This window comes from Nymphalis io, chromosome 20 (assembly GCF_905147045.1).
Source record: "Nymphalis io chromosome 20, ilAglIoxx1.1, whole genome shotgun sequence".
Lineage (NCBI taxonomy): Eukaryota > Metazoa > Arthropoda > Insecta > Lepidoptera > Nymphalidae > Nymphalis > Nymphalis io.
This window is the reverse complement of record NC_065907.1, coordinates 53,924-71,299: the sequence shown is the minus strand read 5'-3', so window position 1 is coordinate 71,299 and position 17,376 is coordinate 53,924. Positions and strand designations below refer to the sequence as shown.

Genomic DNA, 17,376 nt, shown 5'->3' with positions numbered 1-17,376 from the left:
TCGTTGCCTTTTGCTCTCGATAATTTCTATTAAGAAAACACCTCGATTGTTTGACGTCACAAGCGACGGGACCACCGACATCAGCTTCATTAATAATATTATGATTATATATGTAGACAACATGTCATAAAGTTAATTTTGCGAACAAAAATACCTTCACCTTAAATTTATTCGGAAACGACGAAAATATTTTCGTAAGGAGTAATTTTTAGTTGACGTAACACAGCGGTACCTATGTGCTTGTAATTAGTATTGGTGTGTCGTATTATTACACACGTAGAGCTCAAAATGTGTTGACGAATGTATCTTGTACCGTACGAACTAAATTACTTCTGAGAAAGTGGAGTATTTTTTCGAACTTCATTCAAGATATGATTAAGGTGGTTCGGTCCTTTCAGCTTTATTTAATACAAGCTGCCCGTCCCAGTATCGCACGGGAAGAAAAAGGACTTCCATAGGACGTTTATATTTATGAACAATTATACAAAGATAAAAAATTATTTTTTTGGACCAGAAACCTTCACGGGCGAACGTAGAACGACTCAATTTCATCACAATGATGAAAATTTATTTATAGTCAAAGTCCTGAGAAGAACCGACATTCAGTATATTTGCAACGAAGAATTATAATAAAAGACGACGCATAAGGACTTACATTATACTGATTTAGATTTAGGAGATTTTAAAAACTAGTATTATATAAGTATCTAAAACAAAAAAATGAAGTTAGAAGATCACACTGAACAAGACCCACAGCATAAATTTCAAATGAGTAGATTTTTTGTCAGTAACAAACACCAATAAATGAATATAATACTTAATTATGACTTCTCTTTAAAGTATATCTCGAACTAAAGATTTCGTTTATAATTTAACGGCCGCAATCAAATCGCGTTTTTATACGTGTCCAAATCGACGTCGCGTATAAACACATATTTTTACGGAGTCTCCAGGGCGGTCCGTTTTTGCTTCTCATTTTATTTGTGGTTGCAAATACGTAACTTAATAACAACTGACGGCCAACAGTCGCTATCATAGCGATTATTGTATTTAGCGATAAAACAAACGACAAGTTAGTTTGTTATAAATTATAGTTAACATTTAAAAACACCGACGCGAATTCGTTGAATTTCATTATAATATATTAAACATCAATAAATAACTTCAATATATTATTAATTTCAAAAGCCTGAATAAATACACTGACAGTCGCGGAAATCGATATGAATTATTTTCTTTTGAAACGCGCACTTTAGCTGTCTGGGCAGTTGATATATTGACTTTTTCAACTAAAAATGAAATATTATTTAATAAAACATTGAAATGCCAATACTTGATTACATATGTAAAATAAATTAGGAAGTTGTCTCTCAACGCTCCTATCTATATAATACTATCACAAGTGAGGCAGCCGCTTCAATGTCGTTAGAAAATAGATCTACCTTAATTCAGTTGAAAACTTCTTGCATCAGACCGAGCTCAATTTTAAAGAAAACTAAAATACTTTTATCGAATAAATATGGCAACTAACGAGAAAACTTTAAGGCGCATTTAACGACCGTTTGTACTGTACTGCATTGTATAGTGTGTAGCGTAGTGAACAGGTCTCACTCGTACACCATGTACACCGTACTTGGACGACGGCAGTGGAAATGTTCGGAACGTCAATTAAATATTAGAAACTAAAGTTAATCACACGTAATCCGACACCTGGGCAATTATTACACTTTTATGATCCCAATCGGACAGACGGACCACCGACCACCGACCGTCGCGCCGGCGGCGATCTCCGTGATAATTGAGTCATTATTACAATTTGACAGTCAAGCAGCGACCTAACGTGTAATTACCTAGATTAAAATTCAAGATCATTGCTATTGTTAATAACAATATCCGAGCTATTTAGGCGTCAAAGGCAATCGCGCCGTTCTATCTAAGCTCTATATTTTTTAGTCGGTATTATTTATCTGTGATTTATATCGTTTGCCGCCAGTTCGTGACGGTTTTACATTATTCGCCTACAATTGGGTTCGCATATGCAAACAGACATTTCTATATATTAATTTGTACCTATAAAGTTATTCATCTCATTTTTATAGAATAGGAAGGCGGACGAGCATATGGGCCACCTGATGGGAAGTGGTCACCAAACGCCCTTAGACGTTGGCATTGTAAGAAATGTCAACCATCGCTTACATAGCCAATGCTTTTATACATTCTTAATAAATGTAGTAGGGTTAATTATTTATTATAATTGTATTTCAGTACTAATAGATTTTTGTCGTCGAATCGAACGAACACGACACGTCGACATATCGCATCGTCGTTAGCGGAGTGTCGTTATGTAATACTCGTCTGGGCGCCGTCTGGTTACCACAAATGTAAACTATAAAATAGATAAAAACATAATATTCCCATTAGCAAAAAGTTTGTTAAAATGTTGCATATGTTACATTTGGAATTAATTAATAATTTATTATAATTAAACATTTATAGCAACCGTTTTCTCGTTCCCACATAAATGTTTTCGATGAGCTAAAAAACATATTTTATGTTTCTTTAAAAAAGTATTTTTTAATGCAAAACGAATGTCATGTGTGTTTTATTGTTTTTTATATTTTATTATTTAAAAGTGACTATAAAAATTAGCCCGTTATGATAATATTATTCACTATTTAAGGCCTCATCTTACTAATTGGTTTATCTACTTACTTCGTATAGCCCGCGCAGGCTTAATTGATTTTTTCATTATTAAGATGTAATTTATATATTAAAAATAAATAATATCATATTTAAAAAAGAATCTCTTTGTCGGTGTAATGTTTTATAGATAAGTCATGTGTAAAATATTCGTATACATGTACGTGTACCCCGGGATAACTCGCATTGCAGCACCGAGGTGGAATACGCTCAAAGGAAGTACTGACTTTTTCTTTATTTTTTTCATTGACTTATGTCGATCGTAGATATTATAATATCTCTTTGTAAGTTTAAATTAAATTGGAGATTCACCTGATATATCTGCTTCGAATCCACATAATTACACAACCCAAAACGATACAATAGGATATTTACGTATTTACTTCAGACTAAGGATACCTTTAAAAATTAAATATTTTTCGCGTTATATCTATGAATGTGAGACGTCGTCGCGTCACACGTCTGTTGTCCCGCCGCCTGTCTACTGCTGTGGGTTTCCGGGAACTCGATATAGTATGACATAATAATGCGCTTCGGGTTCATTTACAGCATCATACCGCGAAATAGAAACGAAATACCAGGAAAAATGCACGTAACGATTATATTGCGTTGAGAGAACCGTTCGACACCGACACCAACATGTTAACGATTTTGTTTTGCGGTAATCGTTTTATTGAAATATTTATATCGCGCTTCATAATCAATGTAATAGAAGAAATATATGTTTACATATATATCTCAGTGAAAATAACAAATACGTTTTCATACATCTAATTATAAATTGTAGTTTCCTATAACAGTTTAAAATGATAAATTACTCACTGTAAACGCTGTTGACGTCTGTGGTGCCGTTGACGGTGCCATCGGGCATCAGCTGGAGATAGCGGTTCTTGAGGAACATCTGTATTGTGCGGGACGTGCCCGTAATGTGGGACAGGTTGGCGGAGCGCTGCGCGCGCGGCTCCGGCGCGGGGGCCGCGGCGCACGACGCCAGCGCGAGCGCAGCGATCAGCAGCCGCAGAGGGCGCGTGCGCTGAGACATGGCGCGCCGCGCCCATGGCAGCCGCGCGGGCGCCGTCACGCCTTAACACGAGCGCATACCACACACTTACAAACACACGCACACTCTTACACACGTCCGCGATATAATCGTATCGAGTAGTGGCGCCCGAACTGGGACTGATTCAACACACAGTTCGCTTAAACGATCTATCAATACGCATAATGAACTCTCCAGCAGCTTTGATCAGTTTGCTTCCGTTTTCAAGTGGACAGATTTCGTTCGATTCGCCGAGTGAGATGTCGCGCACGCGTGTGATAATGCATTGTGTATTGCACCACTTGGAATTTGTAACGCGACTCGTGTTACTAAAAACCGCAAGCGATCCGAGGTTTTGCGGGCGCCGTCTCACAATCTGTAACAAATAATGGCCTCATATTAATAATAGCATTCAGTCTATAAATGAATTACATTGTAATTGATACCCCTCTTACAAAGACGTACATATTTATTGATGGTTAATATATTCACTCTCTTCGTAACAATTTTACGATACGTTCTGCCTAAAGACATTGTCTACCATTGTTGTTTTTAAATTTGAGAGGTATTATGTCACACAAGCTACACGAGGCCTAAGTCGAAATAATCTCGAAACGAAATATGCGTAATCTAGTAAAAATGTTTAAACGTCAGCGAGCCAGTTGTTCCCACGGCTCCCACTCTTGTCACAAAATGCTCATGTTAGCGAATAATGTCTCGCAGGTTAAGCTTGTTTAAAAATATATACACAGCTATAAAAAAATTTACAAAACCGCACAATTTTTGCTTCACAGACCTGAAATGTGAAAATCAAACACTTCTAAAAATCCAACACTTTATAATCGGCCGTGGATTTAATTCAGTCCAGGAAGTTCTTTATAAACTGTGGACAGATGAGAAACTTAAATTGTTTTTGAATGCAAAGCGCTTACGCAATAGAATAACACGATTCGTAAGCTTAATTCCTATTTTGTATAATGTTCTAATTCGGGAGGCGTTATTTTTAAATATTGCAGCGAACGGATTACCACGTCAAATGTAGCAGATGCCGATATATTTCTCCAGCGTCAGCGTTTGAAACTAAAGTAAGCGTTGTACGAAATAATAACACCAATATAGAATTTATCAAGACAAAACATCTGATCGTTACCAGTAACACTTTAAATGGTAAACGATATTTTTTCGTCATCGTTGGTCGCAGTTCGATTGCAATCGTTTTGTAAAAACTAGCGCTACACAATTAGATTGTACAGATTACCTTCAGTTAGGTACCCCCAGTTCATATCTACTAAAGTGTTATGTAGTCGTATGTACGTTTTAAGTCGTAATCGGCTTATTTACTTAATAAAATTTATGACTCGTTGCTTAGTTATATTCATCTTCTTATCCCGAGTAACTAATAATATATAGCGCAAAGGAAATGCTTCTTCTAAAGGTAGTTTAGAGTTAATTCCGTCATGTCGTCATATTGCGGGTTGGTGGATAGACATGTGACAAGGAAGAATATAAAAACCCATACTAGAAATAATAGTTTGTATATTTATTTGATAATGATATGCGACCTCACGCGTGCACCTGAAGAGCTATAGGAATGCAAACAGTGGGGAGGCACTACCGCGATCTACACAAACAGAAAATACGTCAATTCGACTAGTTTATAATTTAGTATAAAATATGAATGTTAAAAACAATTAATACTAATAAAAAAGCTTCTCTGAAGATTTATGAAACATAATATCTATTTCAATAGACATATTACATTTCCCGTCCAAATGAGATCGGCGAAATAAATGTTTTCTTCTGCTCTCGTTTCTTCTCTTCTTGCCCATTTATATCGACGATTCTTTCTGAAATACGACATTCATCTGACCATAAAAATATCATCAGTATCATACAACAATTGAAAACGTATTGGCGCTTAACATCAGTGACGTGAAATATCAATTACAAACAGTCGATAGGGTATCCGTTAGCTACCGTCTCCCCGCAGTAACGGTCTCGTTAGCGGGTCACCACCGAAACCGAACAGAACAAATTGATCTAACCGCCGTGTTTCATGATTTATTTTTAATTTGAAGCATTAAAATGCTGTTTGAGGAATCGTTTCGCGCTTTCGAATTAGACAATAAATTCATTTTCCTATTACATCTAAAGAGTTAGGAGGTAAATGGGCGATTTTAGCATAAAGATTCAGTTGCTCTAGAAATTAGAATCAATTCAAAAGCTTGGGGTTGTTAATAAATATTACAAATATAGTGATGATTTGATAAGAGACCAAATAAAGTCGTTATTAGATAATTAATGCTGTAAGACTTATGTATGTCAGTTGGCAAATTTTCATACTTATACTTAACATACACACAAAATTTTAAAGAAATATAACTTTAAAGATCTCTATTTAATTTTGCATGGAAATATAGAACAGCAAGATTAACTGGCAATTATGTATCCGTAAGTGTCTTAGAAAGTACAAAACATTTAAATCTAGTTTCAGATAAACTGATACGAGAGCCGGACCGGCGGTTGTTTTATCTTGATAAGGAAATTGAGATAAGAAAAAGTATTATTATTTAGAATATCTCTCTCAAGTATTAACTACCTATCTATCGATTGGAAACATGGAATATATAAATTTTGCTATATGAATTGATTTTTTTTTTAATTACCGTTAAATAATAAACATATTTGTTTGATATGTAACTTGTGCTTCTAATGTTTCATTTTCAAAACAAAAAAATGATTTTCCAAGGATTTACCAAAAGTTCAAAATATGTCTTAATATTTTTAAAATAGTTTACATTTAATATAAATGTAGCTCTTCATTAAAAACTTGGTTAAATGTTCGTGTTCATAAGGTACTCTAAGAAATAAAGATTTCAAAAAGAGTTAACGAAGAAGTTGACCTCACTGACCTCGGGCGTCAACATGTATGAAATATAATTTGCCCATCGCGAGATTAAGTAGCCCAGATTACAAATGAAGCAAATACGAGTGGTAACCGCACCATTAATTAAGAATATAATTGGGTACACGCCATTGTTGTTTTTGAAACAGGTAATGAAGTTCAAACGATCACTCATCAATCAGACATCGGATACGTTGAATGAATTATGCAAAGAATGATTGAATGTATTCTAAGTGACGTGTGAAGCCACGTGTTGTAATGAGCGCTCTTGTTTCACAACACACCTTTTTATTAAAAACTAAATTTAAAAAAATCGTCTCGTATTTTTAAAACTGTTTACAGTAACTTATCGCATTACGTCATAACGTTTTTACTCTTGATGAGATCATTGTCACTTCTCTGGGATCGACAACATTAAAAATAATTCTAATAAAGCCATGCGTCTTGTGTGTGTTACTGTATGTTGTATATGTACGAGTACAGAGAGTATTCGTGTGAGCGAGCTTACACTTTATTAGTAGTGATATTGTCTATTTTAAGCAAGATGGCGGCCACAAATCGTTCGTCTAGAATGTTGAATATGCAACGTTTCTGTTGTCTGATAATGATGCGAAGGTCAATGAACTGACTAAATTACATTTTCACTTGACATGTCCTTGTGTACTATATAGACTCACGTTTGGGGATCAATTACTTATAATAAGTCTTTGAGACGCGAAATTACGCAAACATATAAACAAACCGAATGTTTAAAGCAATATTAATACATAAAGTGTTATTTCATTAATATTGTTTTCAACTTTACTATATTATATTAATATATTTAATATATTATCATTGATAAAAAAACTTTTACAAGTACATGTTAGACGCTTTGTCGTAAAAGCAGTTTAGGCTGCTTTTTATATTATAGGTAGGCGGACAGGCAAATGGGTTACCCGGTGTTACGTCGTCACCACCGCCCATAGACACTGGCGATGTTAGAAATATTAACCATTCCTTACATCGCCATTGCGCCACCAATCTTGGGAACAAAGATGTCATGTCCCTTGTGCCTGTAGTTAACATCTGCCTTTACCATGCCAATTGATGTCACGTGCTTAAAGTAACAAGAAAACTGCTAAGTATAATAAGTTAAAACTATATATGATGCTTAAATATACGCGTAAATAAAAGCGATCCTCCTTTTTTCGAAATCGGTTTATAGATGCTCGACTATCATTAAACCTAAGTTGTATAATTCTGTAGAACTAAAATATGATAATAGCAGCACATTTCAGCTCGACGTGTTCGTATTATTTTTATTACTAGCCAAGAACTCAATCCCACAACATAAAATTTAATAATAATCTTTTTATGTGATTTTTAGTAAGCGCTTGACAGCGATGACCGCGCTTTTTAAGCCCTGTCAAATAATAAGTCGTAAAACAGAGACAATAATTTATTTTTATTTTTTTATTTTATTTATTTTAAGGACCACTAGTAGCTACTACATGTTTTAATGACAAATGTAAAACAATTTAGTGAAAATAGCTAACATGTGAAGCTTTTTAAAGTAGCCACAACAATTACAATATTTGTTTTAAAAATACATTAACACATAATTATAGCAACATGAGTAGAAAGATTAAAAAAAAAAAAAAAAAAAGTCCAAATTGGTACAAATTAAAGATCATAAAAAAATAAACATGCACTTAATAAAATTAAAATTAATAACACAAATAGTTTGAAATTGATATAGGTACAAATTAAAATTAAATAATTCATTAAATTCATGCAAAGTTTACGTTACAAAAAAAATTACTAAAAATATACTAATTAATACAAAATAAAATTAAGATAACATTATTTATTATTTATTTATTTATTTATTATTTATTTGCATCTCTCAACAATTCTAGCGCCCGTTTACGATAAATCATGGCAGAGTCATTGAAAATATCTAGATCTTGACAAAAACCATTGTACAACCGTGATGATCTAGGCATTGGTGCATTACATCCTAATTTCGTTTTTGATATTCTGACATCAAAAGTGCCCAGAAAACTACGAACATTGCGCCTTGGAATACGATAGTATATCTTTTCAAGTAAGTAAGTACAGTCGATCTCGTTACGAATTATCTTAAATAGGAAAGAGAGATCTAATAATTGTCTGCGTACAGAGAGACTATCCATATTAAAGTCTTTCAAGAGATTGCTGTAATTTTTATTAGATTTATTGTATGAGGTTTTTTTGTTTCTGGATAGATGATATACAAATCGCTTCTGTATTCTCTCTATACGCAGACGATGTACATTGTAACAAGGATTCCACACAACACTACCGTACTCCAGTACACTACGCACGTAAGCGTTATAGATTATTTTTTTCGTGTTATTCGTGAAGTGTTTACCATTTCTAATTAAAAATCCTAACGTTTTGGAACTTTTCGTAATTATTTTATTGAAGTGCGGGACAAAAGTAAGCTTGTCATCAAAAATGACACCCAAATCACTTATTTCAAAAACTTCCTCCAACTTGATGTTATCAATGCTATATATTGTTTTGATTATATTGAGCTTCCGCGTAAATTTTATATGCTTGCATTTACTGACGTTTAATTCCATTTTATTATTTTTACACCAATTATATATAGCATTAATATCCGCCTGTAAGAGCTCTGAGTCAGCTAAGTTGTTTATTACTTTCGTTAATTTTAAATCGTCCGCAAATAAAAATACTCTACTATAATGTACCGTATCGCAAATATCATTAATGAAGATATTAAAGAGCCAAGGTCCTAAGTGTGACCCTTGAGGAACCCCGGAGCAGGCTTTATATAGACTCGAGCTAAAACCTTTTAAGACAACAAATTGTTGTCTATTGTATAAATATGATTTGAACCACTCATGCATATTACCATTGAATCCGTACTTGCTTAGTTTTAAGAGTAAAATATCGTGCGAAACTTTGTCGAAAGCCTTGGTTAAATCGGTATAAATTGCGTCAACTTGCTTGTGGTTATCAATAGCTGGCACAATGAATTCACTGTACGAAACAAGATTTGATGTTGTAGATCGACCCTTTATAAAGCCATGCTGGTTATTATTATTCATTTGCTTTACATGACATTCTAGATATGGGTAAACTATTGCTTCAAATACTTTGGCAAAAGTGGAAAGTATGGAAATCGGTCTATAATTCTCAATGCACTCACTACCCTTGGACTTATATACTGGTACGATCCTAGCTATTTTCCACTTATCGGGAAAAACACCTGAGCGAAGTGATTCGTTGTATAATAAATATAAAGGGAAACTTAGTACCCATGCACATTTAGAAATAAATATAGGAGGGATATTATCATAACCTGTCCCTTTAGTTGTATCAAGTCTTTTTAAGTATTGATAAATCTGTCTTCGCGATATTACAAAATTAGTGAACGCTCCAAAGTCATGTTTACATTGATTACTATAAGATGGTAATGTATATGAACTTTGAGATTGTGTGTAAACAGAAGCAAAATACAAGGCAAATTCGTTACAAATTTCTGATCCCGATTTCATTACTTTTTGTTTGTAAGTCATTATGCCTGGGAGTGCGGTACTATTATCTTGTTTGCCCTTAAGGTATGACCAAAAATATTTAGGATTTCTACTAATATTTTCTTCAACAATTTTAATGTAATTATTGTAGCAAATTTTCGATAAATCTGCACAACGTTTGCTCAAAAGACGTAATGAAATTTCATCAAGTGGGTTTTTATATATTTTGTATTTATTTAAAAAAACTTGTTTCTCTTTATATAAATTTATCATTACCTTAGTGAACCAAGGAGGATATTGTTTACCTTTTTGTTTCTTTTTTGGTACATATTTTTCGATCAATTTGTTCAAAATTTTATAAAATTTATCGACCATTAGGTTTATTGACTTACAATTACAAAATTCGCTTAACCAATTGATATTATTTAATTCTGAAATTATACTTACGTAGTCAGCTTTAAAATAGTTCTTCTTATCACCAATAACATTACTTTTTAAAGAAGTTCTTGATGAATAAGAAACTAATATATCTAAGGGAGGATGGTGGTGATCTGGAGGCACTATTGGCAAAATAGACTTACTAATTTTTATGTTATTATGATTACTGAATATTAAGTCTAATATTTTATTATTGTTATTACTAATGTTATTATGTTGAACTAAATTATTGAGAGATGCAAAATCAACTAGCAAATTTCCTAAGGAACTATTAGAAATAACATTATCATCAGTAGCGAACCAATTGATATTACTTAAATTAAAATCACCCACGAGCATAACATTTTGTCTATTCTCTGCAATTCTACTATTAAAATTATTGATAAAATTAGATAGCATATTACGGCTGACGGGAGGAGGCAAATAAACTGCACATAATGCAATTGAGTTACACTCATCGTGACAATTTTCTCGTTCAATATTTATCCAAAGATCTTCACACTGACTTTCACAAAAACTGAGTCGCATTGATTTCAGTTTATTTGAGACCGCCACTAAAACTCCACCACCATCTTTTTTACAATGTAAAGGTAAACTATCACGATCTCTTCTGTATACTGTATAACGGTTGTCGAATACTTCATGGTTCTCTATTTTATTATTAAGCCACGTTTCTGTTAATATAATAACATCATAATTTGTACACGATAAATTGCAGATGAAGTCATGAGTTTTAGTACGGAGACCTCGGACGTTCTGGTAGTATATATTAAGACCGTTGAATTTTATAACATGAAACACTAAAATGATCTATGAGTTTAGAGAGCAAAGCAATTTATTGGATATTATTCAAAACAGTATGATTTTTTACATAAATACATTCTGAATGTTCTGTCTTTCTCATAAATACCTTGCCCTGTCTAACCCACACAAATCTGTATTTTTTTTCTTTAGATTTTATTCGAGCTGCTGCATGTAAAGACTTAATAGCCGGTGTCAAGTGTTCCATAACATATATTGGCTGCTTATCTGCTGCAATACCTATGTGACTTGTGTTAAGTTTATCGTCAGGATGCGATTTATTGTAATTGATGACACATGCTAGCATCGTGTCTCTCATTCGTGGTGTGGATAGCTTTACAATCACAGATCTGGGTCTTTTGTCGCTGTTGTTCAATTTTGCAACTCTAGTACAGTGATGTATATCAGACTCCTTTAGATCACATGATATTGCTTTACTCAGTTGCATTACTGCACTAATTAAATTTTCATTTTTATGCTCAGGAATCATTTGTATTTCAATGTTATTTGATCGATTATACTGCTCCATAGTATGTATTCGTTGTTGCAAATCAGATGTTACATTTTTTAGTGCATTTTTCTCTCTTTCCATTTCAGCAATTTTATCGTCATAACTTGCAATTATTTTTTTAGTAGATTCGTATTCTTCGCTCAAAAAAGTCATCGAGTTTTCAATAGTAGATATTTGCTCTTTTATAGGTTTAAGATTTTCTTGAATCATTTTGTTTAACATGTTAGTGATATCATCCAATAGTAAATTTTTAAAGGCCTGAAACTCATTACGAATGATTTGTTCAACGTCTTGTTTAGTAAGTTGTTCTGATGCAGGCGACCACTTTTCAAACTGTTTGCTTTTTTGCCGATTTGTCACATTGTAAGATTCTGGAGAAGTATTATTTCTTGTTGTTATTATTTTTTTCTGTGGAATCATTCTTACTTAGTAACGACTATAACAGCAACTTCTTAACAGAAAAATAAATAAGTTGAAATAGGTCACCAACAACTTGGGTTTGAACCCGTATCGCTCGTGCGTGGAAGTATGGTTCACACCGTTGGGCCAACGATATGGTTATTGTTCAAGTAAAAATTGCGAACTGTATGTACAATATTATAATCTGCGCCTGGAGATTTTATTAAACACCCGCTACAAAAAAAGTTATTCTCTTTGTATCTACTCACTTCACTGTATATTTTTTAAAGTATTTCTTTGTTTTAAAATAAATTACTAGAACTTTAGGTGTTTCTTAAAATCGTTTTATAAAGCATTTATTTTTATTAATACACTACTTTCTTAACTTATTTTGCTTGTAAAATAAGTCACTGCCCTCAGTAAAAGTACCTATATTATATAATTATCGTTTCACCCTTTTGCGTATTAAACTTATTCAAACAATAATGTTTTTATATAGATCACACACTGTCTTTGTTATTTACACATATCTACGTTTTATGATTTCAAAACACAGTCCTTATATTTTTAAAACAATTTTTTTTTACGGAGCTATATAGTTCTGTGCGCTTACGTCGATGACACTCATAACATGACATGACATAATGTCACGCATCTAATTCCGTAGACCGTTATTTCACTAGACACTAGTTCACCAGTCTGTGCACAGACTGACCCTATCGTCACGGACATTATAAACTATATCTATTTTAAAATAAAAATCAAACGCTACAATTAAACAAGACATGCAATAGAGATGTCAAAGTCGCAGGTTTGACTGTACACTTGGGCGATTGTCGCCCCAACTCCTGACATATTACGTACACTTAATTTGGCGAGTAAATAGGAATCACTTCCTTAAAAAAGGGAATTTGTAACAGCCTGTAAGTGTTAACTGCTGGGCTAAGACTAAGTGGTTATGTAGCTTATTCCACCACGCTGCTCCAATGCGGGTTTGCGGAATAAACATGTGGCAGAATTTCATGCAGGTTTCCTCACGATGTTTTCCTTCAGCGTCAAACAAGAGATCAATTATAATCACAAATTAAGCACATGAAAATTCAGTAGTGCTTGCCCGGGTTTGAACCCACGATCATCGATTAAGATTCACGCGTTCTTACCACTAGGCCATCTCGGCTCTGTAGTAGAGTTAAACATAAATATAGTTGTATATAGTTGACATATTAAGTAATTTAATTAGAGAAGAGTAATGACTATTTTGTGTCGGTTCTTTATGGTTAAATCTTAAATTCAACACTTTTCATTCAACAACATTGAATATCTTTCGAATTAAATACTAAGCTACCTTATTATTCAATTGAAAAGTTTTTGTAAGAATCTCCTAAAAAAGTGTATTGATTTGATTTGATTTATTTAATTAAGTTGTATTATATAGTTTAAAGGGTTGATAATGATGGCATTAATAAGTAAATCGTACGAGTATATTACAGGTTATAAACCGAACGAAAAGCTTTATAGACTGTCGCATGTATGTTTGTATGTCGTATGTATATCGGTACTCATTATTTAACTATAAATAATAAGGAATCAGGGCAAAAATATACGTTCACATTAAAAATAATTCGTCAATGAGCAAAATGATATTTTTCTAACGAGTCCGAAACGTATGGTCGTCATCGCGGCGTCAGACGGCGTCGTCGCGGGCGTGCGGGGAGCCCGAAGGTCTCGTTTACACAAATTTACATTAATTCATATTCAAACAAACTTCAAGGAAGTCGCATGAATTTATTATCTACTAAATATTTAGCTTCAATATATTACATCAAAAGAATTTACGTTAAAAGAAAAAAAAACTGCACAATTAAAATAATATATTTAAACCAAAATCTCTAAAGCTACGTTAAGGGCCCTGATGCCAAAGTGGGTAAGGCTTAGTCAGTCCTAGGTCGCAAGCTCAAAACTGAGCAAGCAACACTTTTGTGTGCCGGTGAAGAAAAACATCGTGAAAATTTTTAAATGGGCTTCGCTTAATGACCGACACAGAGATAGTCACGAGGGTGTACTTTATCAAACACAAAAGACTAATTAAATATGTGAATAGTTTCAGCTGTTCTATAATGTAACATAAACAAACACGCAAATATTTTACAAATATTAAGAAACGTGGAAAGCGTGGAAAACGATAACAGGAGTCGTCGACCCCGTGACGTTGATAACAGAATTAGTCGGCAATTAGGAAGACAAAAGTATTTCTAGATATGTTTTTTCGGCAAATGTTTTGGCAGCTCCGCCGCGACCGTTATAGATATAGACACCTCCGCTTTGAACACCACTTCCCGTACTGGGAACGCGCTTTTGACGTTTCGCTACAGTCCATCTGATGTCACTCTAAGCCCCCGATGCGCACATCCTATGGCTCCGAGCAGCTCATCCATACATCTACACATAGAAATAAAATCGATGTATCTGTCCGTTAATTTAAAATAACTGTCTCTTTTTAAGTTAATATTGCTATTTGCGAGTTGTCAAAACCAAAACAACCATTTTTTTATTTTGGACGACGGCTCCTATCTAATATTTTATAAGTATAATTGTTATAGGTATTTTGTACGTTAAAATGACAAATTACGAATTGCACATTGGCGAAGCTGCGGCTTTACCAAAAATATAAAACATTAAATATGTTTCATGTTGGTACAACATCAACTTGTAACAAATTTATTATGATAACATATAATTACCAGATATATTTGTTTTTTGAATATAGCTGCTGTATAAGTATGTAATTAATAGTAATTAAATGGAATATACTTAGTAAATATATATGCGGATAGGTAGAGTTGTACTCGGCGTGTTTGAAATGGTGGTCCGCGTCGTAATGTTAAACGCATCGTGTTATAGTCCTGTGCGTGATTATGACAATATAACCAGCGTCCTTACGATTTCTAAGCACCTAACTCTCTACTCTAGTTCTGTCTACGTCAGTAACGTTACGACTTGTAACGTCGCAGCACTCACCCCGCCACCGAATTTGACTTCATTTTATATTTGACATGATGAATTATATGGATACGTGTAAGAAACGTGAAACACTTTGCACTTCTGTGCACAACAGGCTTGGGGACGTAAATCTCGTGCCAGCGGGACTCATTGAACGTGCAAATAAATAATAAATAATTGAAAAGGTCGAATCTAAGCGTGAAATTAAAAGTATCCTCGTGTGTCAGCCGCCCGCTGGGATCTATTTATTTATTTATTCTTTTAATTATACATCAAAATCGACATTTTACGGTCGTCGCGCATTATACGCCCTCTATCATATTCTTTAAGCGTATATTCTATTAACGAAGTGTAAAGTCAACGTGAGATTTTATTACGTCTCATAAACGGATTAATTACGTCAAATCGTAGTAATGAAACGTTTTTCTCAAATATTGAACGTCAGGATTGCGGTCCTTTCTAGCATTTGTCGGCATCCATACTCTACAAAAATGTTTAACTCCCCATAACTATAAAACAAACGATTCATAACTTAAATTGAATCAAAACTCAATACTATATAAAATTCGTAGATGCCTGCATCGTATCGTGTACGTACACAGCGGCCAATACTTAGACAACACTGCCGCTTGTTGCAACACTTCGCACAACTTGGCCATGTGTGTGTATGTCGGTATTATTTAGAAACAAACTCAGCAGTGTGTAATGTACACAAACGTACCTCAAACGTCTTCGCGCGTCCGAATTAATTACATAAAATATATTTTCTGTCGAATTATTCGAGAATTCTATAAACTCGTGAACCGTACAAGGTCACTGTCACACGCAGTGATAACTTATGCCTCGCTAAAAGAAATATAACTCGTGTTGTGTCTGACCAGTGACCCGCTTCAACTGTTGGCTTATTGATTAAAATAATATGAAGTCGTTCTATATTTTTATTATTTCAACAACCGCGTAGTGCGTGTAGGCAAGGTATCCTAGCATTACACGCGAACAAGATACAAAACTAACAAACAAGGAAAACAAAAAGTTGTAAAACCAAATGTATCGTAAGTAATATAACCACAGACAAATGTTCCACAGCTGGGCTAAGACCTCAACTTTTGACCACAACGCCACACTGTGCGGCTGCTGCCCACAAAGGTTTCCTCGCGATGTTTTGCTTTACCGCCGAGCACGTGATAAATTATAAACAACCGAATATGTTTAATATATAATAACAATTTAACGTGCGCGATAAACTACATAAATAAATCAATAAACACGTATTTTTATTGATATGATGAGTTAAAGTCGCCGCACAGTGAGGCGGTGACGCGCTCGGGGCAGTTTTAATCAATCGAACACTTAAATATAGATGCCCGATTATGAGAAAATAATTTCAAACGAGTTTGTGGACATTTTACGGATTGTGTTTCAATTTTAATATGCAAAATAACTTCTTTATTCATTATAATTAATTATTTTCTCTTAACATTATAATATTACTAGTATCTGCCCGTGACTGTGCCCGTGTGTGAGAGGGAGAGAGGGGTTAGGTGTCCTATGTCCTTCTCTGTTCAAAAAGTGCACCTAAGTAACATAGGACGCAGCCTTTTTGTTTGGATTCCTGATAGTAAATAATAAATACTCATAGACATTGGCGCTAAAAGGAATATTCACCATCCCTGGCATCTTCAACGCGCCAATAACTTTTGGACTACTACGTAACTACGATGTCGTGATAAGTGTCTGAAGTTACGTTGGCTCACCCACACAGAACAGAACACAACAATATTGATAATAATTGAATATGTGATGTACCTACCTACCTAGTCGGGCTTGCACAAAGCTCTAACACCGACTAGGGCGAGGCGTGACACGTAATTTATATGAAAATATTTTAATAAACTTAGAATATTTAGTCAAGTAATAATGTTTAATTGTGTGCAATATTATCATCGACCTCGGAATTCGTTTCACGATAAGACAAGCGTTAATCCGGCAGACCGGTATATGCAAATAGATCCCAAAATTAATAAAAGCGGTAGTCGAGTCGCGCGGGTGGTGAGTG

The 17,376-nt window shown here is 34.1% G+C and overlaps 1 protein-coding gene across 3 annotated transcripts in view; it reads right to left on the bottom strand.

Moving 5' to 3' along the window:
* Window positions 1-17,376, bottom strand: part of LOC126776277 (fibroblast growth factor 3) — a 175,675-nt gene that overhangs the window by 121,115 nt on the left and 37,184 nt on the right. For all 3 annotated transcript variants that reach the window (XM_050498614.1, XM_050498615.1, XM_050498616.1), the window contains one exon: window positions 3,523-4,115. In XM_050498614.1, the coding sequence (XP_050354571.1) occupies window positions 3,523-3,742 (220 nt within the window). In that variant the 5' untranslated portion in view covers window positions 3,743-4,115. The remainder of the gene's footprint in view (window positions 1-3,522; window positions 4,116-17,376) is intronic.